The 22,970-nt window shown below is 39.5% G+C and overlaps 1 protein-coding gene across 2 annotated transcripts in view; it reads right to left on the bottom strand.

The window, feature by feature from the left end:
- Window positions 1–22,970, bottom strand: part of PDSS2 (decaprenyl diphosphate synthase subunit 2) — a 371,797-nt gene that overhangs the window by 58,878 nt on the left and 289,949 nt on the right. For both annotated transcript variants that reach the window (XM_037844006.1, XM_037844007.1), the window contains 2 exons: window positions 16,281–16,454; window positions 15,251–15,382 (listed from right to left, as the gene is read on the bottom strand). In XM_037844006.1, the coding sequence (XP_037699934.1) occupies window positions 15,251–15,382; window positions 16,281–16,454 (306 nt within the window). The remainder of the gene's footprint in view (window positions 1–15,250; window positions 15,383–16,280; window positions 16,455–22,970) is intronic.

Below are 22,970 nucleotides of genomic sequence, written 5' to 3'. Positions count from 1 at the left end.
TTTATATGGGTCTTCTCTCTTTTTGATTTTGTCAGTCTAGCTAGGGGCTTGTCAATCTTGTTGATCTTCTCAAAGAACCAACTTTTGGTGATATTTATCCTTTCTATTGTTTTTTTGTTCTCTATGTCATTTATTTCTGCTTTAATCCTTGTTATTTCTTTTCTTGTACTTGGTTTAGGATTGGTTTGCTGTTCATTTTCTAGCTTCTTCAGTTGATCCATTAGTTCTTTGATTTTGGCTCTTTCTTCCTTTTTAATATATGCGTTTAGTGCTATAAGTTTCCCCCTTAGCACTGCTTTTGCTGCATCCCATAGGTTTTGGTATGTTGTGTTCTCATTTTCATTCGTCTCTATATATTTAGCAATTTCTCTTGCTATTTCTTCTTTAACCCACTGATTGTTTAGGAGTGTGTTGTTTAACCTCCAGGTATTTGTGAATTTTCTAAGTCTCTGATGGTTATTGACTTCTAATTGTATTCCATTGTGGTCAGAGAATGTGCTTTGAATAATTTCAATCTTTTTAAATTTATTGAGGCTTGTTTTATGTCCCAGCATATGATCTATTCTGGAGAAAGTTCCGTGAGCACTAGAAAAGTATGTGTATCCTGTTGATTTGGGATGTAATGTCCTGTAGATGTCTGTTAAATCTAATTCATTTATCAGATTGTTTAGGTTTTCAATTTCCTTATTGGTCTTCTGTCTGGTTGATCTATCTATAGGAGAGAGTGATGTGTTGAAGTCTCCCACAATTATTGTGGAAACATCAATTGCTTCCTTTAGTTTTGCCAATGTTTCTCTCATGTATTTTGTGGCACCTTGATTGGGTGCATAGACATTTACGATTGTTATTTCTTCTTGCTGAATTGCCCCTTTTATTAGTATGTAGTGGCCTTCTTTGTCTCTCAAAACATCCCTGCATTTGAAGTCTATTTTATCTGAGATTAATATTGCTACACCTGCTTTCTTTTGGCTGTAGCTTGCATGAAATATTTTTTTCCATCCTTTCACTTTCAGTTTCTTTGTGTCCCTGTGTCTAAGATGAGTCTCTTGTATGCAACATATTGATGGTTCATTTTTTTGATCCATTCTGCGAATCTATATCTTTTAATTGGGGAGTTTAATCCATTTACATTCAACGTTAAAACCGTGAAGGCATTTCTTGAATCGGCCATCTTATCCTTTGGATTATGTTTGCCATATTTTTCCCTCTCTCTATTAATATCCTTTATTGTACCCATACCGAATCTCTTTAGTACTGAACCTTTCTCCAAGTCTCTCTGTCCTGTCTTTGTTTCTCTGTCTGTAGGGCTCCCTTTAGTATCTCCAGTAGGGCAGGTCTCTTGTTAGCAAATTCTCTCAGCATTTCTTTGTCTGTGAAAAATTTAAGCTCTCCCTCAAATTTGAAGGAGAGCTTTGCTGGATAAAGTATTCTTGGCTGGAAATTCCTCTCACTCAGAATTTTAAATATATCGTGCCACTGCCTTCTGGCCTCCATGGTGGCTGCTGAGTAGTCACTACTTAGTCTTATGCTGTTTCCTTTGTATGTGGTGAATTGCTTTTCTCTTGCTGCTTTCAGAACTTGCTCCTTCTCTTCTATGTTTGACAGTGTGATCAGTATATGTCTCGGAGTGGGTTTTTTTGGATTTATTCTATTTGGAGTTCGCTGAGCATTTATGATTTGTGTATTTATGTTGTTTAGAAGATTTGGGAAGTTTTCCCCAACAATTTCTTTGAATACTCTTCCTAGACCTTTACCCTTTTCTTCCCCTTCTGGGACACCAATGAGTCTTATATTCGGACGTTTCATATTATCTATCATATCCCTGAGGTCCATTTCGAGTTTTTCAATTTTTTTCCCCATTCTTTCTTTTATGTTTTCATTTTCCATTCTGTCATCTTCTAGGTCACTGATTCGTTGTTCAACTTCCTCTAGTCTTGTACTATGAGTGTCCAGAATCTTTTTAATTTGGTCAACAGTTTCTTTAATTTCCATAAGATCATCCATTTTTTTATTTAGTCTTGCAATGTCTTCTTTATGCTCTTCTAGGGTCTTCTTGATTTCCTTCATATCCCGTACTAGGGTCTCATTGTTCATCTTTAGTTCTTTGAGTAGCTGCTCTAGGTGTGTCTCTTCTGGTCTTTTGATTTGGGTGCTTGGGCTTGGGTTATCCATATCGTCTGGTTTTTTCATATGCTTTATAATTTTCTGTTGTTTTTGGCCTCGTGGCATTTGCTGAACTTGATAGGGTTCTTTTAGGGTTTGTAGACCAGTTGAAGTCCTTATCTCTAATTTATCAGATCTACAGCTTCGTGGAGTACACTTTCTCTAACTAACCAGCAGGTGGCGTCCACGAGCCACCTGTTCTCCACAAGCCAGATCTCCCCTGCTTAGCCTTTTTGGTGAGTGGGGGAGTGAGTCTTGTGGGGCCCAATTGGTGTCCCAAGCTTGCGTGTGTAGTTGGTGTTGCCTGCCCTGTATGTGGGGCGTGTTTCTGGGCAGTCGGGGAGGGGGGGTGGCCCTAACAATCAAATCTCCCTGATGATCCTAGAGTTTTAAAGCTACTGCAATATTCTAATCCTTCAGTTCAGTCCTGCCACAGTTTGTCTCTGCCACTGACCCACAAGTCTTTGGTATTGGCGTATGGCTCCTGAGACTTGCAAGTGGGCCCCTCTTCCAGGCTGTGCACCCCGGGTCCTCTGTTGAGGGATGACTGTGCTATGTCGCAGGTGAGTGCCGTCCCCCCAGGGCAGTTCTGGGCTGCTGGGCTGTGTTGGGAGGCTCCCAGTCTGCTCAAATGATGGCTGAATGGGGCTTTGTTAATTCACACTGCTCCCCCTTCCCAGCTGTGGGACATTCAGCTGAGGTTGCAGGGAAGGCTAATGTCCACGCCCAGTTTTGTGGTGTGTGCCTGTTATTTGAAGCACTTCCGTCACACTGGGTTGTCTGGGGCAGCTCTGGGCTATGGGGCTGGCGATGGGCAGGAGTGTTTCCTGTCCACCAGGATGGTGGCTGTGAGCGGACACCCCCCTTTTCTTGGGAAGTTGTGTTGTTTAGTGAATTTTCTCAGCCACTGGATTATTGCCTTTTGTCTCAGAGCTCTCTTAGTTCTGCTCTTGACTTGACGTGCCCAAATTTCAATTCTTTGAAGCTTTCTGTATTGAGCTTCTTAGAGTAATTGTTTTAGAAAAAGCAAAAAGGATTTAAAAAAAAAAAAAAAAAAAACGGCCCTCCTCAGAGATCTAATGGGTTATTGAAATGCTAATAGACAAATCAACCAGGGCCATTAAGGAAAGGTGCCCAGGGCAGAGAGATCAGCCTTGCTTCGGGATTTGCATATGCGCCTCAAGGCCTGATCTCCGCCCTTCCCCTTTCTGTGTTCACCAGAACTCCAAAAATCCTCTGCTTTTATTTTGGAGTTTTTCGTGTTGTTTTTTTTCTATGCCTGTCTCCTCTCTGCTGGGCTGGCTGCTCTCAGAGTCTCTGGTGTCTGGCCTCAGTCTATCTATGGTTGGAGTTTGAATCAGTAGAATGAGTTTCCGGTAAGAGCAGCCACTGCAATTCTCCCTTCTCCTTCCTGGAGCTGACAGCCCCTCCTCCCCCGGGACTGAGCCTGGCAGGGAGGGGCGCGGGTCCCCTGGCCGCAAAAACTTACAGATTTCGCTGATCTCAGGAGTTCCACGTTTTCATGAGTGTTGTATGAAGTATGCCCAAAGACAGATTGCTCTGTGGTGTCCAGTCCACGCAGTTCCTGGCTTTTTACCTACTTTCCTGGAGGAGTAACTAAAACATACAGCTCACCAGTCTGCCATCTTGCCCCGCCTCCTCCAGTGTCTTTTTAATTTGTCCAAAAGTTTCTTTTATTTCCATAAGATCTATTTTTTAAATTTATTCTTGCAATTTCTTCTTTATGCTCTTCTACCTTTATATCCTGTGCCATGCTCTTCTTCATGTTCTTTATATCCTGAAGCATGCTCTCGTTGTTTGTCTCTAGTTCTTCGATTCATTGTGCCAAGTACTGTGTCTCTTCTGATCTTTTGATTTGGGTGTTTGGGTTTGGGTTCTCCATATTGTCTGGTTTTATCATATGTTTTAAAATTTTCTGTTGTTTTTGGCCTCTTGGCATTTGCTTTACTTGATAGGGTTCTTTCAGGGTCTAAAAAATACCAATCTCTAATTTGTCAGATCTACAGCTTGGTGGCGTACACTTTAACTAACCAGCAGATGGCGTCCACGAGTCACCTATTCCCCTCAAGTCAGTTCTCCCCAACTTTGTCTTTGTGGTATGTGGGGATCTGATTCTTCTGGGGTTCAATTGGTGCACTAAGTTTGGGAGTGTTGTTTGTTAGTACTGTCTGCCCTGAAAGTGGAGCATGTCTGAGTGGTTAGGGAGGCAGGGCAGCTTTAAGCATCAAACCTCCTAGGTGTTCCCAGAGATTTAAGGCTGTTGCAAGAGTCCAAGCCTTCACCTCGGTCCTGCCATGGATCGTCTCTGCCACTGACCCACAAGTCCCTGGCACTGGTGTAGGGTCCCTGGGATTTCCGAACGGGACTCCTTCTCAGCCGTGCTCTTCCAGGACCCCTGCTGAGGGAAGGCTGCGCCACGTCATAAGTGCATGCTGGCCCTCCAGGGAAGCCCTGGGCCACTGGGCCGTGCAGGGGCATTCCCAGCCTGCTGTAAAGATGGTTGAATGGGGCATGTTAATTTCCCCCTCTTCGCACAGCTCCGCCCTCCCAGCTCTAGGACAATTAGCTGTGGGTGCACTAAAGGCCACTGTCCACGGCTGAGATTGTAGCGTGTGAGTGGTGCTGTGGGAAACACTCCACACCGGGACCCTTGGCATGGCTCTGGACTATGGGTCTGGCACCGGGCAGGAGTGTCCCCAGCCCGCCGGGGAGATGGTTGCAAGGGGCATGGTTTCTTTCTCCTTTTGGCTCCCCTCTGCCCCCCTGGCCTTGAGACAATCAGTGGCGGGTGTGGGAAGGGCTATCTTCCATGCCAGTCACTGAGGCATTGGGACAGCCCGCCCCGCTCCTGCCGTGCTTCACTGCGCGGTTCTCACCATTGTATCCGCAGTCAGTCCAGGTTTTTTTTTTTTTTAAAAGAACTAGTCTGTTTCCAAATGCCAACTCACGGTTTCCCCACACTGCAGTGTGGCTGCCGGACTTTCAGCTGGCTCACTCACTGGTTTCAGAATGCAGACTCCCGGTTTCACCAAATGCACGGTCCCTGTGGATTTAGCAGACCTTGTCCGGCTGGTGCATCGCTGGAACTGGTGTTCTGGGTCACTTTCTGGCTTTTATCTAGTATTTTTCACGGAGGTGTTTTTTTGCCCTGTCTTACCTAGCCACCATCTTGGGTTCTCTGTCACATCTTTTTAATTGCCTCTAATTTACAACAGTGCCTCCACCTCCCAATGCCTTTATTGTCTTTCATAGTATTGGCACTTTTTTTTAAGAGTCCAAATCAGATGCCCTGCAGAATGACCCATATCCAGGATTTTTCTGTTTGTTTTCTCATGATTTGATTCAAGTTGAACATTTTTGGCAAGAAACTACATAGGTGAGGTTGTATACTTTTCTTTCTGTTACTCAGGAGTCACACAGTATCAGTTCATCCCATTATTGGTGAAACTAAGTTGGTTCGCTGACTTCCTTTGTACTCAATAAGTAATCTGAAGCATACTTTGAGTCCATGTGAATATTCCGTTCCCCATTAACTACTCATCCAACTGTTAAAACCAAGCATCCATTTGTGATCCTTGTTTGAATAAAATACTACATTGCTGGCTGCAATAGAATTGATAGAAATAGCTTCACTTCCCTTAGAGAAAACAGGTCTTACTGAAAGTAAATTCTCTGTGTATTTGCAATCATATCGAGAGGTGCAATTTAGCTTACATATAAAAAGGAGGTCTGTTGGGAGGACAGAAGAAGGGAGGAAGGAAACCTCCATCCTCTTCCCAGAATGGTTTGGGTACAGTGCATGAGGATTAAAAAAGGTCACAAAGCAGAAATCTACTAGATCTGCTAGCCCTTCCATTGGAGAACCAGCTGAGTTTGATTTTAGTAACACAAACAGGTCTTGTACTGCCGGCTCTCCAGTTACAGACCTGGAAATGTACCAGAATATACAGGGGCAGAGCAGGCCTTTTCTTTGCTATCTGGACCATTCTTGCCTACTATTACAGCATCACAGAAGGCAACTGCAAGAAAGTCAATGCCATTCAGAATTGTACTGCTCGGCTAACTGATTTTACCATTTCTTTTATTTGGGAAAGCTAAGCAACTCTTAGAGACAAATGTGAATAATATCCATGGAATTAACTTGCTCATATTCTTTTCCTTTGGTTCACTGGGAAAAAGAAGCAGCAACAGACAGGTGCAAAACACTATGATGCCCAATTTCTGTTTAAAAAAGGGGGGCCTGTACTATCTACATAATAAATCTCTCTCTGCTCAGAGGTCTTGTTATTCCTTTGCAACCCATTTTTCTTTCTATCCTCTCTTGGAATCTGGAAGAGATATGAAACTTAAAACTGTACAGTTTGACCAAGAAAAAAAAATCTACCCATGTGCTGGTTTGTATATTTTTGTCCCCCAGAAAAAACCATATTCTTTAATGTATTCTATTAATGTGGACTGGGTTGGAACCCATTGGTTCAGTGTCCATGGAGATGTGACCCACCCAACTGTAGGTGATAACTCTGATTGGATAATTTCCATGGAGGCGTGGCCCCGCCCATTCATCATGGGCCTTGTTTAGTTTACCAGAGCACTATATAAGCTGGGACAGTAGGAGCTCAGAGCCAGCTGGAGCTGAGACAGACGTTTTGAAGACAGCCATTGGAAGCTGATGCAGACATTTTGGAGAACATCATTTTGCAATGCAACCTGGGAGCAAGCAGACACCAGCCATGTGCCTTCCCAGCTAACAGAAGTTTTCCAGATGCCAATGGCCTCTCTCCAGTGAAGGTACCCTTTGTTTATGGACACTTTATGGCCTCAAGACTGTAACTTTGTAACCAAATAAACCCCCTTTTATAAAAGCCAATCCATTTCTGGTGTTTTGCATTCTGGTAACATTAGCAAACTACAACAACCCAGATCTCAGAAAAGCCATGAGGGAGGAGATCAAGGTGGTAGAATAGAGCTGCTTCCTTCAGCATCCATACCCCAAGGTGAAGGCCATCACCTTGATGGTTCACCTCAAAGTCATCACATGGAAACCAAACAATCTTAAACACTTTCCTGTTTCTACACAGGGGACAATTATTCCTGTTATCCAAGTTCAAAATCCTGGTTTTGGCCTCTGACCACCCCTTCCCAGCCTCTACCTGCCAGCTTCTTCCTGTATCAGTTTACAGGTCAGACATTTTCTCTTTGAAATGAGATTTACACTAACCTCCATTCTCACTGCCAACAATCTGATTGATACTTTTCTCCTGTACTTATCAATAGGTTCCCCAAAACTTCCAATCTGATCTACTGTTCCTCTAGTTTCTTTCATAATATAGCTCAATTTACCTTCCTAAAACACAGTTCTGATCTTGACACTACCTGGTTCAAAAACTTTCAGTGTCTGCTTGGTGACTTTGAATCAAGCTCATTTTCCACACCTGTTCACCGGTGTCTTTTTTTTTTTTTTTTTAAATGAGGTAAAATCCATATAACATTAAATGCACCATTTTAGCCATTTTAAAGTGTACAATTCAGTGGTATTTAGTACATTCACAATATTGTGCAACAGTCGTTATTTATTTCCAGAATATTTTCACCCCAAAAGCAAACTTTATATTCATTAAGCACTCACTTCCCATTCTTCCCTGTCCCCACTGTGGCAACCACTAATTTAATTTCCATCCTGTGAATTTGCCTATTCTGGATATTTCATATAAATGGAACCATTTAACATGTACTTTTTACATTTGGCTTCTTTTACTTAACATAATGTGTTTAAGGTTCTTTCATGTTGTAGCATGTATCAGTACTTTATTCATTTTTTATGGCTGAATAATATTCCATTGTATGGATATACCTAACACATTTTGCTTATCCACTCATCAGGTGATGGACATTTGGGTTGTTTCTACCATTTGAGTGTTGTAAATAGTGCTGATCTGAACATTTGTGTACATGTTCTTGTTTGAAACAGAGTTTAAAAAATATAGTCACTATGTACCATTTCAGAGCAATTCTTTACCTGTTCCTTATACTGTCGCATTTTCTACACTGCATCCAAATTATGATACTCCTTTCTCTTTGAATAAACTGCATGCTTGCTTATTTACATGACTTTTCACATTTCCTTTGCTTGGGAGGCCCCTCTGTCACCATCTTTGTTGTTAAGATCTTCTTCCTGTAAGGACAATATCTCAGATACTGCCTACTCCAGAAAGCTTTTCTTGACTTCCCCATTTGAACACAACCTCTCTTTCCTCCGAGCTCCCCCAATGGCACTAATTATATTATTTCTTATATCTGTGTATTTATTTCTCTTATCCCTTTACTAGGACACAGACAACTGCAAGGCAATTTACTGTTATGTCTCCAGTAGTCAAACACTTTGTTTTCTTAAGTGCAACAGGAACCCTGAAGAAAACCCTTATCAAGTACTTTAAGAAATATCTAGAGCCATTTTCATAGTCTTTGTGCTCTCATCTACAGTCCTTTCAAATATCCACACTGTAGGCCCTGTATAGTAGAGAAAATGTTGGTATTCCTTTTGAAACAACTCAAAATAACTTAGCTAGAAGAATATCACACATGGCACTAATGAGGACTCTGAAGGAGAATCTTTTCTTTTAAGAATATACATATGTTATTTTCATGCATGCCAGTCTTGCCTAGCTGTCTTGGTTTTTCTTTTTGAATAAGAAGTAATAGTAGGATATCTAGGGATAAGTGAGCTTTAACTTAGCATTAGTAGTATACAGTATACTTAAGGTATTTTTGATTGGTTATGATAGTGTTAGAATGTCACAAAACTGAATGACATTTCAGTACTTTCAGGAATATACCAAGAAGATATAATCATAATTCTTATTTCTTCAGGTGACTTACAAAAGCAGCAGAAAACTAGCAGGATCATTAAAAATAAAGCTTTCTGACCTGCAATAGCCCCTGGACTTCCTGAGAGAGTCAGAGCTCTGTGGTTCTCTGAAGGATTCTATTTTCTTTTAATAGGAATCAAAATGATTAGTGAGTAATGACTTCACTTCCCTAGGGTGAATCATCCATTCACTATGATCATTATTTTTCAGCACCTATAAATTTAAATTTTAAATTAAGGTAAAGAGGGATCAGTAGAATTTAGTATGAGGACAATGCTCCACAAATATTTTTCAGCTGTTTCAGATCAGGCCTGGTCCCTTAACTGCCTCTTGTCTGCCTATGGGTGTCATGGAAGAGACCTATCTAGCCTTAAGATTTTGGGAGGAGGGGACCTTGGTGAGGAGGTGGCAGGGCCTGATTGGAAAATTCCAGAGATGTTCTTCCTGGCTTTATAATGATACTGAGGGGGAAACCAAGAGTCTCGATCGTCTCCTTACTTCCTTATCTACTCATCAATGCTTACTTTCACCAGCAGGAAATCAAAAGGGTGGATGGCACACAAACGTGTCTGGGCAGAGCAGGGAAGCAATTTTGCACATGGTACTCAGAAACCACATGTGATTCCCATCTCTGGGAGCAAGACTTTCCTATGTGAAAACTAGTATGAGCTTCTAAGAGAGAAATACTTTTCTTACAATACATCTCTTGCCTAAGAGACCTAGTTCTTAGATTTATTTAAGAGCTGAAAGGGACCTTAAAAATTATTTAATTCAATGCCATCATTTTACAGAACACCTGAGAGAATGCGATTAAGGTTACATTTACACAAATGCTGACAGAGCCCAAACTCGAATCCAGGCCTTCCAAATCCTTGTCTTCTAGTGGCTATTTCTGCTATGCCAACTTGACACTTTCTATTTAATAAAACAGGGCTGCCACCAGCCTTACGCTGTAAAGACTGCACCAGGCACTTCTGGACAAATATTAGATGACTGCTCTAGGGAAATCACTGTGCCAGGTACTATGGCTAATTCAAAGGTATATTTGTAATTATTCTTAAGATCTTGCAATAAGATTCAAAATCGGGTGGAGGGAATCACAAAAATACAAAATCTGGAGGAGGTAAATATCACAAAAAATTAGAAAGAGAGACTAGAACTAATTTCAGGATTAAGCAGCAATCTCCTTGAGATTTAGGACAAAAAGTGTTATGCAGATTGTGTTTCCTATCTCTGGCTTCCGGGCATTCACAGAACAAGATCATTATCTTACAGAGCTTTACAAAAATGTATATATCGCAATTTAAAAGATTAAAATAAGCTCAAGTAAAGGATCTTCAATCTGAAGAATGTTAATGGAGTTGGAAAAAAGAATTTCAGACCTAAAGCATATTGGCAAGCCCCTTGTATGACAGAAACTAACTCATTTCTTATTTGCTTCAGATGAATTCATCTTCTCTTCACCATCAGCGATCCTGTTCATGACTCAGGTGTGTAGATATAAGTTCCTGAAATCAGTGGAGCAAACCAAAGCAGCCTGGTGGGGCCTTGGAGGGGAATAAACTTCTGGTCCTTCCATGTTGAGGATTTAGAGATGACCACAGGGGACTCAGGTGGGGGCTGGGTGGGGAGCTGTTCAGGGGACAGCATCTCAGCCAGGTTTACTGACCTCTAGACAAGATCGATTTTATTTTCTTGACTTTCTGCCTAAGGCACAGGCTTTTTGGAAAGTTTCTCCCTTTGAATTTAAAATCAAGTTGGGATGACGGTTTGGAACACTTCACCAGCTGTTTGGGAAATCATGGTCCCCTCTTGCTATCTACATTCACGACTTTGTATCTTTGCAAAGAAACTTAAGAGTTAACTATGTCCCTTTTCTATGAAACTTCTTTAAAATTCATATCCATGCTACTCCCATATGTATACATATATATGTCAATAGCCAAGGGAGAGTTGGTAGCTTTCATTTAACATATTCAGCTAGATCTTTTCAACCAAAACGCAAATTTGAAATGTATTCTAATATAGCCCAATTAGAGCTACTAACACCATCTGTATGTATATTTTCGGTTCAGCTGTCATAAAAACACACAAATATACACCAGTAATACAATATTAAGTAAGTGTGTGATATGTCACTTTAACATACGTCATTTAATCTTTCTATTTTTAAACGCTGGATCAATTTTCATTTTCTTCTTTTTATAATTAAAATTTTAGTACATATTTTGATATATTTTTTGCCCATGTCTCTGGTATTTTTCTTAGGATAGATTCTTAGAAGTAGAATTATTAGAGCAAAGTACATGAATTTTTAAACTTAAAAATTTTAAAATAAAAACGTAGGTACAGAATTTAAAAAGGCAAACAGTACAAGACTTCTAACAAAACACCTACCACTCTCCAGATTCTCTTTTCCTCCTACCCCACTTTGAGCTATTTCTTCTGCTCTTTAACTTCATATACTGCTCTTTCTTGATTTTTAAGTTTTAAACATTATCTATTGATCCTACCATTGAAGATTTAGCTCTCTTATATCTCTTATATCTTATATCACACTCTCTTTCCTTATCCTCTTCCCAATTTATCATACTTTTGTTTGAATCTGATGCTGGACAAAAGTGGTAGGTTTCTGCCTGATGTGCATAACAGCCAATCCATGACACCAGGGTTTCAAAGAAAGAAAGAGATTATGGCTAGGCGCGAAGCAGGCGATCAGATGGCCTATTGGCCTAAAAAATCTGTCTCCTCGAACTGCAGTAATTCTAATAGTTATATAGTATCAAAAGATGGGGAGGTTTTAGGATAATGAGCATAATGGCTCTAGATGATGTAATTAGAGGTGATCTAATTATTCCACATGTGCAGACTGATTACATGTAAAGTTTAAGCTACTGTGTATGTCAGGTGGGCACATTTTGGTTAGATCCAGCTTCATTTATCAAGATAGCTTGGAACTGGGGTGGACTAGTCCTGGGCTGACTTAAGGGCCTTTAATAATAAACACTAGGGGCTGTCTTTCGTGATCATAAGTTGAAAAACCGGATAAAATGGGTGTAAGTGAGGGTCAGTCACAAGGTTTTTACAATCACAAGGGCACAGATAAAGGCTATACAATCATTATCAGAGATCAAGGCAGATGGATTACAGTGCAAAGATTTCAGGTATTTCCCTCTGTCTGCTCTAATACACCAGAAAGTAAAGAAGGAATATCTATGTAGTGATTCAGTAATCATAATCATCCCCTAAATCCTAACTTCTCAGTTACAAATCAAAAGTCAGTATTTACATTTTTATGCTATTTAAATACTTTTTACTGAGCTACATAGACTATTATGATTACTTTTCCTTTCAATTAAAAAATTTTTTTTACTATAGCTAAAGACTGCCCCATTCCCCCCCCCCCCCCGCCATGTGCTTAGTGTGACTGTTTTAAAACTTGATCCCAAAATTCTTTGACACTCCTTCCATCGAGAGGTGGGGTCTATGATGCCTTCCTTTGATTCTGGGTGACCTTGTGACTATTTTGATAGAAGACCATGGAAATGACTGTGTGACTTCTGAGGCTGATCATAAAAGATGATGCAACTCTTGCCTTGTTTGTTGGAACATATGTGCTTAGAGTTCCGAGCGGGCATGTAAGAAATCTGACTCCCCTGAGGCTGTCATGCCATGAGGAAGCCAAACGAAATGGAGGGGCCACATGTGAGCACTCTGCTGGGTTAGCCAGCCTCATGTTCTAGGCATCCTAGCCCAGGTATCCACGGTGAAGGAGTCTCCAGATGATTCCAGTCTCCAGCAATGTCAAATCACCTCCAGCTTTTGAACATTTCCAGCTGAGACCCAGGACTTAATGGAGCAGAGATAAGTTATCCTCACTATGCCCAGTTCAAACTCATGACCCACCAAAGCATAATAAAATGGTTATTTTAAGCAGCTAAGTTTTAGGGTAATTTGTTATGCAGCAATAGTAACTGGAACACTTAGTTTTCTAATTTGTGTCTAAATTCTCAATTTGGGGAAGCATATTAGTTAATTTAAAGTTCAATTTTTTACCTGGAGATATTTCACCTGGAGATCTTCGGCCTCTTGCTCCAATTTGGATGAGAGACAGGTTAGTTAAGGACATGGGCTCTGTAACCCAGGTTGCTTGGGTTTGAATCCTGGTTCCACCACTTGTTAGCTGCACAAGAAACAGTGCCTGGCACATGGAAAGTGCTATTTGCATTGGCATTATTGTCGTTGCTTTTATTCTCTCCACATCATCCCAGGGAGCCCCACTGCCTCAGGCCTGCGTCTGATCCCCTAGTTCCTAGATTCCATATCTTTCTCTTTCTTGGTTACTCCCTTGTCTTGATGGAATATATCACCTGCCCCCAGGAAAAAAGATGCCTGGGGAGGTAAGTTTTTTGAAACCTTGCATATCTGTTTTAAATTGTCTTATTCAACATCACATCTGATGATAGCATGGCTGGTATAAAATTCTAACTTGGAAACAATTTTCTCTCTGAATTTTGGAGGTATTATCTTGAAGTCTTCAATGTCACTAATGAGAAGCCATTCTGAGTCTTGATTCTTTGTACCTGGTTCTCTTTTTCTTCCCATAAGTATTTACCCCCATTTTAGTATTTATCCCCATTGTTCCCAAATGTGATAATGATGTGACTCGGTGTGGGTCTTTTCAAATTCATTATTTAGGGGACCATTTCAATTTGGAAACTCAAGTCCTTCAGTTTTTGGAGCTTTTATTTCTTTAATTAATTTTATCAGCTCTGTTTTCTGTTTTCTCTTTCTGTGACTCTTGATAGATGTAGGCACTCCTGAATTGGTCTTCTAATTTTCTTATCTTTGCTCTTCTTATTTCCTGATTATCTTTTTGTTCAACTTTCTGAAAGATTTTCTCATTTATGTCTTCCACTCTTCTACTGATTTTTAAATTTTCTGATATTACATTTTTATATTTTATAATTCTGCTTCTTGTTTTTAGATTGCCCTTTTCTATATAGTACCTGTTCTTATTTCATGGATTACAGTATCTTATCTTGCTGAGTGTAATTACGGTGCTTTAGAAAATGTCTTTCATCTATTGTTTCTTTTTCCTCTAAGTTCCCTCTTATCATTTATTTTTGATTTGTTCTTTGATGTTAGAGACATTTCTCAAATGCCCAGGGGTCCCCATTACCTTTTCTACTTTAGAGTGAGGCAGTGTGATATTCTGTGCCAGTGGATGAGGGCTGGTCAGGGACATGGCATGCTTACTGAGGGAACCCCAAACATCTACATCTGCAGGTCTTTTCTCCTGGTTTTGACAGTTTCCCAGAAAGAAATCCTTTAGTTTTTTAGCTGGTGAGAATATGAGGGATTTTAAGCTGCCTGCCAGCATTTCAGGAGCCAATAGGGGAAGAGGGCTGTGGGAAGGGAAATCTTATCTTTCAGAATGCAGCTATTCACCCAGGTCCTCTGCTTTACGTATGGCGGCTACCTCTACCCTCAGCTCTGCCAGGTCCCCATGTCCAGAGCCACAGACTAACCCAACCAATTATAACCATGAAGTTAAGTAAATTCCTTGAGGCTCTGGATAAAAGGGCAAGACATTTTTGCATCAGAGTTACTGAATTAAAAGAAAAACAAAAACTTCACTTTCACCTTCCACCCCTTCGTTAATAAATAAATAAATAAATGTACAAACAAATTAGGAAATTTACTCAATTTGAGCCCCTTTACTTCATTATGATTTTTTGTCTTTGATAATGCCTCAGAACTCATTCAGGGTCCAAGTTTGTTTTAAAATAACCCAATGAGTTGACAGACGGCGCTCCTGGAATTCTGCAGCTTGTGCTAGAGTCTACAGATGGGAAATTGCTGTCAGTTAAAGGGTGATGCTATTACCATCGCCCAATTTTTGAAAGCCTTTAGAAAAAAAAGTCATACAAGTTAATTAGCATTCTCTGCAGGCACTAGTCTGGTGTTGCAGTATTCTAAGAACTCAGATAATAAGAAAACACAGTATTGTAGTTTCTAACTTTAAACTAATGCTTTACCTCTTAAAAATGTAGGTTATCAAGAAAGCATTTTTATCTGTTACATGAATATGCTCTTATATGATTGAACTATAGCCTTAAATCATCATGGAATATGAATTGTGTTCTAAAATAAAGTAAATCCTATTGGTATCTTAAATAAGAGTAATTTCATTTTACCTCTCCAATCTGCTTAATCCACAAATCTCTTCCAAGAAACTCCTGATGTAGGACTACAGGAGCTGAATTTAGATTAAATGCCACAGAGTCACTGGTCTTTTCTTTAATAAAAGGCTGGAGATCAGAATTTATCTAGAAGGAGCAGTCAAAAGAGTTAAACAGTACAACATATACATTAGTATGTTTTAGTTATATTCAGAAAGTACTAGTTAATGCAGTGAAAAAGGAAGCTTAAGGAATGCAGTTTTTAGATGTACTTCAATAAGCAAAAGAACATTTCAGATGATTAATAATAACTTTTAAAATTCTTTAAAATTATTTTTTTCTGTAATACATTCCTTTTATTTTTAGCAACAGCCTTTATTTTATTTTTTAAGTTAAAAATAAGTATTTAATAAATATAATTGCCTAATAAAATAATCTAATATTTAATAAAATATGCAAAAACTCAGCTGAACATATATAAAACATATATATTTTCCCTTTCTCATGAGCAATTTAAGAAACATCTGAGAAACATGTTAAATGGAATTTTAAAATTACCTATATAGAGAGGCAACAACGTAGCAGCTAATTTTGGAACATTTTATATTTCATTATGTCCATTCAAAAGAATCATTTATTAGAATTCAAACTTTCAATTTTATATATTATGTTTCTAAATTTCATTAACTTTCCACAATTAGCTAAGTAGCTACAAAGAAATGGTAACAAAAGCTCTTTCATTCTGTGAAGAGCAATAATACATATTATTTAATAATTTGCAAGAGTTTCTCTCAAGAACCCTTTCAGGTGGTAAGACAAACATCACAAATATGGTCTAAGAAAGCTATAGCTTTCTATCAAAATTACTGAGTATTCATCAGTTACACTGTTTATATTACATAACAATCAGTGTCTATGACTGATAGATTTTATGCACACAATAAACATTTTTTGAGATATAAAAGCAGCTTATTAAATGGCAAAAGGTTTCTCACTTATCTTTTTAGCTATTTAAGTACTGGAAAAAGAAATGGTGTGCAAATACCTTATGACTCATGGCCATGTGCTTTCCATACTGAAATGCCATATCCTGAACTTCAGCATCATGCTTTGCTAATTCCATTGCAGCTTGGCAGCTCTTTGCTAGTAAGGCACCATGGGAGAGAAAAGTCTGCTTCTTCCAAGTCGATATTCCAATATCATCTGTGATATAACTTTCCTACAAATGCAAAAAAAAGCCAAAAAAAAAAAAAAAAAAAGGCTTTAAGACTATTTTGTTTCTGTTTCTAAAGAATAAAAGGGTTAAGAAATGAACTATTCAAAACACTCAGGCTATTGTGATAAGACAGAAGTAAAAGATGCTGAACCTTAGCTATACCTCAAGAAAACAAGGTAGGATGGTGGAAAGGTTAAAGGGGACTGCTTTTTTAGGGTAATGGAGAAAGAAATGAAGAAATGCGGAGCAAATTTTAATTTTTGAGCTAGAGAACTTCTATTAAAATCTACTTTATAAAATAAGGCAATAGGAGATTCCGGGAAGATGGCAGCATAGAGAGAAGTGGAAGACTTAGTCTCTCCCAGAACAATTCATAAATGACATAAAAACAGTAAATAACCTGGAGTAACAGTGGGGAGACAAATGTGACTGCCCACTCATCATCCACCAACCTGAATTGGGAGGAATGTCCAAGATCACAGCATAAAATCTGTAAGTAAAACTGCGGACCTGTGCTGAGAGCAGAGAGCCTAGAGCCAGCCCCTCCCTCACAGAAGCCACGCTGTGCACTCTCTCAGCCCAGCTCCAAGTGAGGTTTTAATATTTACTGCTCAATACAGACAGCGAATCCTCAACAAGCAGACAGAGGCTTTTGGTGACAACTGACCTTGGGAGAATCGGGGGACATATCTGTCTCAGGATATAAGGAGCCCAGAGGATTGGGTGCTGTCTCTGGCTGATGGGTGAACCTGGGAGTTTTTCTGCCCCCTCTCCCTCTGTGGAGAAGAACTCAGCTGTTCTCAGCCCACAAGGCATTGCAGTAAAGACAGCCTCAAACATTCTGCATTCTGAAACGAGCTGAGACCGCGCCGTGGCACGGCCTGGTGGCCCAGGGCTTCCCTTGAGGGACGGCGTGCACTGGTGACGTAGCACGGCATTCCCTTGGCTGAGCTCCTGGAGGATCACGGCTGGGAGGGGGGACCTGCTCAGAGAACCCAGGAGCGCTACGCCAAGTCCAGTGATTTACGGAGCAGTGAGAGAGAGAGTCTGGGGCTGAACTGAAATGAAGGCTTAGACTTTTGCGGTGGCCTGGAATCTCCTGGAACCAGGGGGACTTGAACATTAGAATTGCCCTTCCTCCCTGGCCACCTGGATACATGCCCCACATTCAGGGCGGACGGCTCCAGCAACACACCCAAACTGAGTTCCCCAACTGAACCCACAAGAATCATTTCCCCACACGCCGCGGGAACAAGGTTGTGAACTGACTTGAGGGATATAGGTGACTCACAGACGCCATCTGCTGGTTAGAGAAAGTGTATGTCACCAAACTATGTCTCTGAAAAATCAGATCGATATCCTTTTTTTTGTTAGAACTTGAAAGAACCCTATCAAGCAAAACAAATGCCAAGAGGCCAAAAACAACAGAAAATCTTAATGCATATGATAAAACAAGATGATATGGAGAATCCAACTCCAAACACACAAATCAAGATTTTGGAAGAAACACTGTACCTCGCACAATTAATCAAAGATCTACAATCGAGGAACGAAAACATGGCAAAGGATTTAAAGGACATCAAGAAGACCATGGCTCAGGATATAAGTGCCATAAAGAAGACCCTAGAAGAGCATAAAGAAGACATTGCAAGACTAAATAAAAAAATAGAAGATCTTATGGAAATAAAAGAAACTGTTGGCCAAATTAAAAAGACTCTGGATATTCACAATACAAGACTAGAGGAAGCTGAACAACATCTCAGTGTCCTAGAAGTCCAAAGAACAGAAAATGAAAGAACAAAAGAAAGAATGGAGAAAAAAATCAAAAAAATCGAAATGGATCTCAGGGATATGATAGATAAAATAAAACGTCCAAATTTAAGACTCATTGGTGTCCCAGAAGGGGAAGAGAAGGGTAAAAGTCTAGAAAGAGTATTCAAAGAAATTGTTGGGGAAAAATTCCCCAACCTCCTACACAATATAAATACACAAAGCATAAATGCCCAGCGAACTCCAAATAGAATAAATCCAAAAAAACCCACCCCAAGACATATTCTGATCAAACTGTCAAATACTGAAGAGAAGGAGCAAGTTCTGAAAGCAGCAAGAGAAAAGCAATTCACCACATACAAAGGAAACAACATAAGACTAAGTAGTGACTACTCAGCGGCCACCATGGAGGTGATAAGGCAGTGGCATGACATATTTAAAATTCTGAGAGAGAAAAATTTCCAACCAAGAATACTTTATCTAGCAAAACTCTCCTTCAAATTTGAGGGAGAGCTTAAATTTTTCACAGACAAACAAATGCTCAGAGACTTTGCCAATAAAAGACCTGCCCCACTTCAGATTCTAAAGAGAGCCCTACCAACAGAGAGACAAAGAAAGGAGAAAGAGATAATAGAGAATTTTAACAGACATAGATAGTACCTTACATCCCAAATCACCAGGACACTCATTTTTCTTTAGTGATCACAGATTTTTCTCCAGAAGGGACCATAAGCTGGGACATAAAACAAGCCTCAAGAAATTAAAACAAAGCAAACAAAACAAAAAAAATTGAATATACTCAAAGCACATTCTCCAACCACAATGGAATACAAATAGAAGTCAATAATTTTTGAACTGTAACTCCACTATTTACTTCCTACATGATAAAAAAAATACACAAACTCTAAGGACAAATCAGTGGTTTTGAACTCAATGCAAAATATGTAATTTTAGACAACTATATAAAGGTGGGGGAATGAAGGAGTATAGGAACATAGTTTATGTGCCCTATTGAAGTGAAGGTGGTATCAAAGAAAACAAGATTGATAGGGATTCAAGAGGTTAATTTTAAGCCCCACAGTAATCACAAAGAAATTATCAGAGAATATAACCATAGAGATGAAAAGTAGAGTTTGGGTTAAGAGAAATGGGGGAAGGGGCAATGGGGAGTTAAGAAATGAGTGTAGGGTTGCTGTCTGAGGTGAAGGGAAATTTCTAGTAATGGATGGTGGGAAAGAGCATTGCAACATTCTAAGTGTGATTAATCCCACTAATGGAAGGCTAGGGAGGGGGTGGAATGGGAAGATTTAGGCTGTATATATTTCCACAACTGAAAAAAGAAAAAAAAAAAGTCTAACTAGACAACAGTTGAATGCTAAGGATGAACTTGGATGGGATTGGAGGATAGAGGACAGGTGCCTCAAAGGGACACAGTTGAGACATAAGGAAAAGGAAATATAGAATGTAAGCTTTGTATCATTGTTGAATCTCTTATACTTAGCTGCACTTAATGGAATTACATAAAAGAATGTTCTTGTTCATGGGAAGTATATATGTGAATTACAGTGTATGCTCAAGGATGTGCGCAGCTAACTCTCATATGTTCAGAAGACAAAGCAATAGATGATCGATGATAGATAGGGAGGGAAAGAAATAACGATGTGACAGCGTGTTAAAGTTGGTGGATTGAGCTATCAGGGGAGGGGGGTCAGGGTATGATGGAATTCTGTGTATGGGGCTAGTATTGTTTTTTTTTTTTTTTTTTTTTTTTTTAATCATCATTTTATTGAGATACATTCACATACCACGCAGTCATACAAAACAAATTGTACTTTCGATTGTTTACAGTACCATTACATAGTTGTACATTCATCACCTAAATCAATCCCTGACACCTTCATTAGCACACACACAAAAATAACAAGAATAATAATTAGAGTGAAAAAGAGCAATTGAAGTAAAAAAGAACACTAGGTACCTTTGTCTGTTTGTTTGCTTCCCCTACTTTTCTACACATCGATCCATAAACTAGACAAAGTGGAGTTTGGTCCTTATGGCATTCCCAATCCCACTGTCACCCCTCATAAGCTACAGTTTTATACAACTGTCTTCGAGATTCATGGGTTCTGGGTTGTAGTTTAATAGTTTCAGGTATCCACCACCAACTACCCCAATTCTTTAGAACCTAAAAAAGGTTGTCTAAAGTGTGCGTAAGAGTGCCCACCAGAGTGATCTCTCGGCTCATTTTGGAATCTCTCTGCCACTGAAGCTTATTTCATTTCCTTTCACATCCCCCTTTTGGTCAAGAAGATGTTCTCCATCCCACGATGCCGGGTCTACATTCCTCCCCGGGAGTCATATTCCACGTTGCCAGGGAGATTCACTTCCCTGGGTGTCTGATCCCACGTAGGGGGGAGGGCAGTGATTTCACCTTTCAAGTTGGCTTAGCCAGAGAGAGAGGGCCACATCTGAGCAACAAAGAGGCATTCAGGAGGAGACTCTTAGGCACAAATACAGGGAGGCCTAGCCTCTCCTTTGCAGCAACCGTCCTCCCAAGGGTAAAACTTATGGTAGAGGGCTCAACCCATCAAACCACCAGTCCCCTATGTCTGTGGTCATGTTAGCAACCATGGAGGTGGGGTAGGCGAATACCCCTGCATTCTCCACAGGCTCCTCAAGGGGGCACTACATCGTTTTTTTTTTTTTTTTTTTTTTCCTTGTTTGTCTTTTTTCTTTTTTTTTTTTTTAACTTTCCCTTCTTTTTTCAAATCAACTGTATGAAAAAAAAAGTTAAAAAGAAAACAAACATACAATAAAAGAACATTTCAAAGAGACCATAGCAAGGGAGTAAGAAAAAGACAACTAACCTAAGATAACTGCTTAACTTCCAACATGTTCCTACTTTACCCCAAGAAAGTTACATACTATAGCAACATTTCAGTGAACTTGTTCCTACTACATCCATCAGAAATTAACAGACCATAGTCATTTCTGGGCATCCCCAGAACGTTAAATAGCTTATCTGTTCTTCTTGGATTATTGTTCCCCCTTCCTTAATTGCTCTCTACTGCTAGTTCCCCTACATTCTACATTATAAACCATTTGTTTTACATTTTTCAAAGTTCACATTAGTGGTAGCATATAATATTTCTCTTTTTGTGCCTGGCTTATTTCGCTCAGCATTATGTCTTCAAGGTTCATCCATGTTGTCATATGTTTCACCAGATCGTTCCTTCTTACTGCCGCGTAGTATTCCATCGTGTGTATATACCACATTTTATTTGTCCACTCATCTGTTGATGGACATTTGGGTTGTTTCCATCTCTTGGCAATTGTGAATAATGCTGCTATGAACATTGGCGTGCAGATATCTGTTCGTGTCACTGCTTTCCGATCTTCCGGGTATATCCCAAGAAGTGCAATCGCTGGATCGAATGGTAGCTCTATCTCTAGTTTTCTAAGGAACTGCCAGACTGACTTCCAGAGTGGCTGAACCATTATACAGTCCCACCAACAATGAATAAGAGTTCCAATTTCTCCACATCCCCTCCAGCATTTGTAGTTTCCTGTTTGTTTAATGGCAGCCATTCTAACCGGTGTTAGATGGTATCTCATTGTGGTCTTAATTTGCATCTCTCTAATAGCTAGTGAAGCTGAACATTTTTTCATGTGTTTCTTGGCCATTTGTATTTCCTCTTCAGAGAACTGTCTTTTCATATCTTTTGCCCATTTTATAATTGGGCTGTCTGTACTATTGTCATTGAGTTGTAGGATTTCTTTGTATATGCAAGATATCAGTCTTTTGTCAGATACATGGTTTCCAAAAATTTTTTCCCATTGAGTTGGCTGCCTCTTTACCTTTTTGAGAAATTCCTTTGAGGTGCAGAAACTTCTAAGCCTGAGGAGTTCCCATTTATCTATTTTCTCTTTTGTTGCTTGTGCTTTGGGTGTAAAGTCTAGGAAGTGGCCTCCTAATACAAGGTCTTGAAGATGTTTTCCTACATTATCTTCTAGGAGTTTAATGGTACTTTCTTTTATATTGAGATCTTTGGTCCATTTTGAGTTAATTTTTGTGTAGGGGGTGAGGTAGGGGTCCTCTTTCATTCTTTTGGATATGGATATCCAACTCTCCCAGCCCCATTTGTTGAAAAGACCATTATGGCTCAGTTCGGTGACTTTGGGGGCCTTATCAAAGATCAGTCGGCCATAGATCTGAGGGTCTATCTCTGAATTCTCAATTCGATTCCATTGATCTATATGTCTATCTTTGTGCCAGTACCATGCTGTTTTGGCAACTGTGGCTTTATAATAAGCTTCAAAGTCAGGGAGTGTAAGTCCTCCCACTTCGTTTTTCTTTTTTAAAGTGTCTTTAGCAATTCGAGGCATCTTCCCTTTCCAAATAAATTTGATAACTAGCTTTTCCAAGTCTGCAAAGTAGGTTGTTGGAATTTTGATTGGGATTGCATTGAATCTGTAGATGAGTTTGGGTAGAATTGACATCTTAATGACATTTAGCCTTCCTATCCATGAACATGGAATATTTTTCCATCTTTTAAGGTCCCCTTCTATTTCTTTTAGTAGAGTTATGTAGTTTTCTTTGTATAGGTCTTTTACATCTTTGGTTAAGTTTATTCCTAGGTACTTGATTTTTTTAGTTGCTATTGAAAATGGTATCTTTTTCTTGAGTGTCTCTTCAGTTTGTTCATTTCTAGCATATAGAAACATTACTGACTTATGTGCATTAATCTT

This window comes from Choloepus didactylus, chromosome 7, assembly GCF_015220235.1.
Source record: "Choloepus didactylus isolate mChoDid1 chromosome 7, mChoDid1.pri, whole genome shotgun sequence".
NCBI classification, from domain to species: domain Eukaryota; kingdom Metazoa; phylum Chordata; class Mammalia; order Pilosa; family Megalonychidae; genus Choloepus; species Choloepus didactylus.
This window is presented reverse-complemented; position numbering and strand designations above follow the sequence as displayed.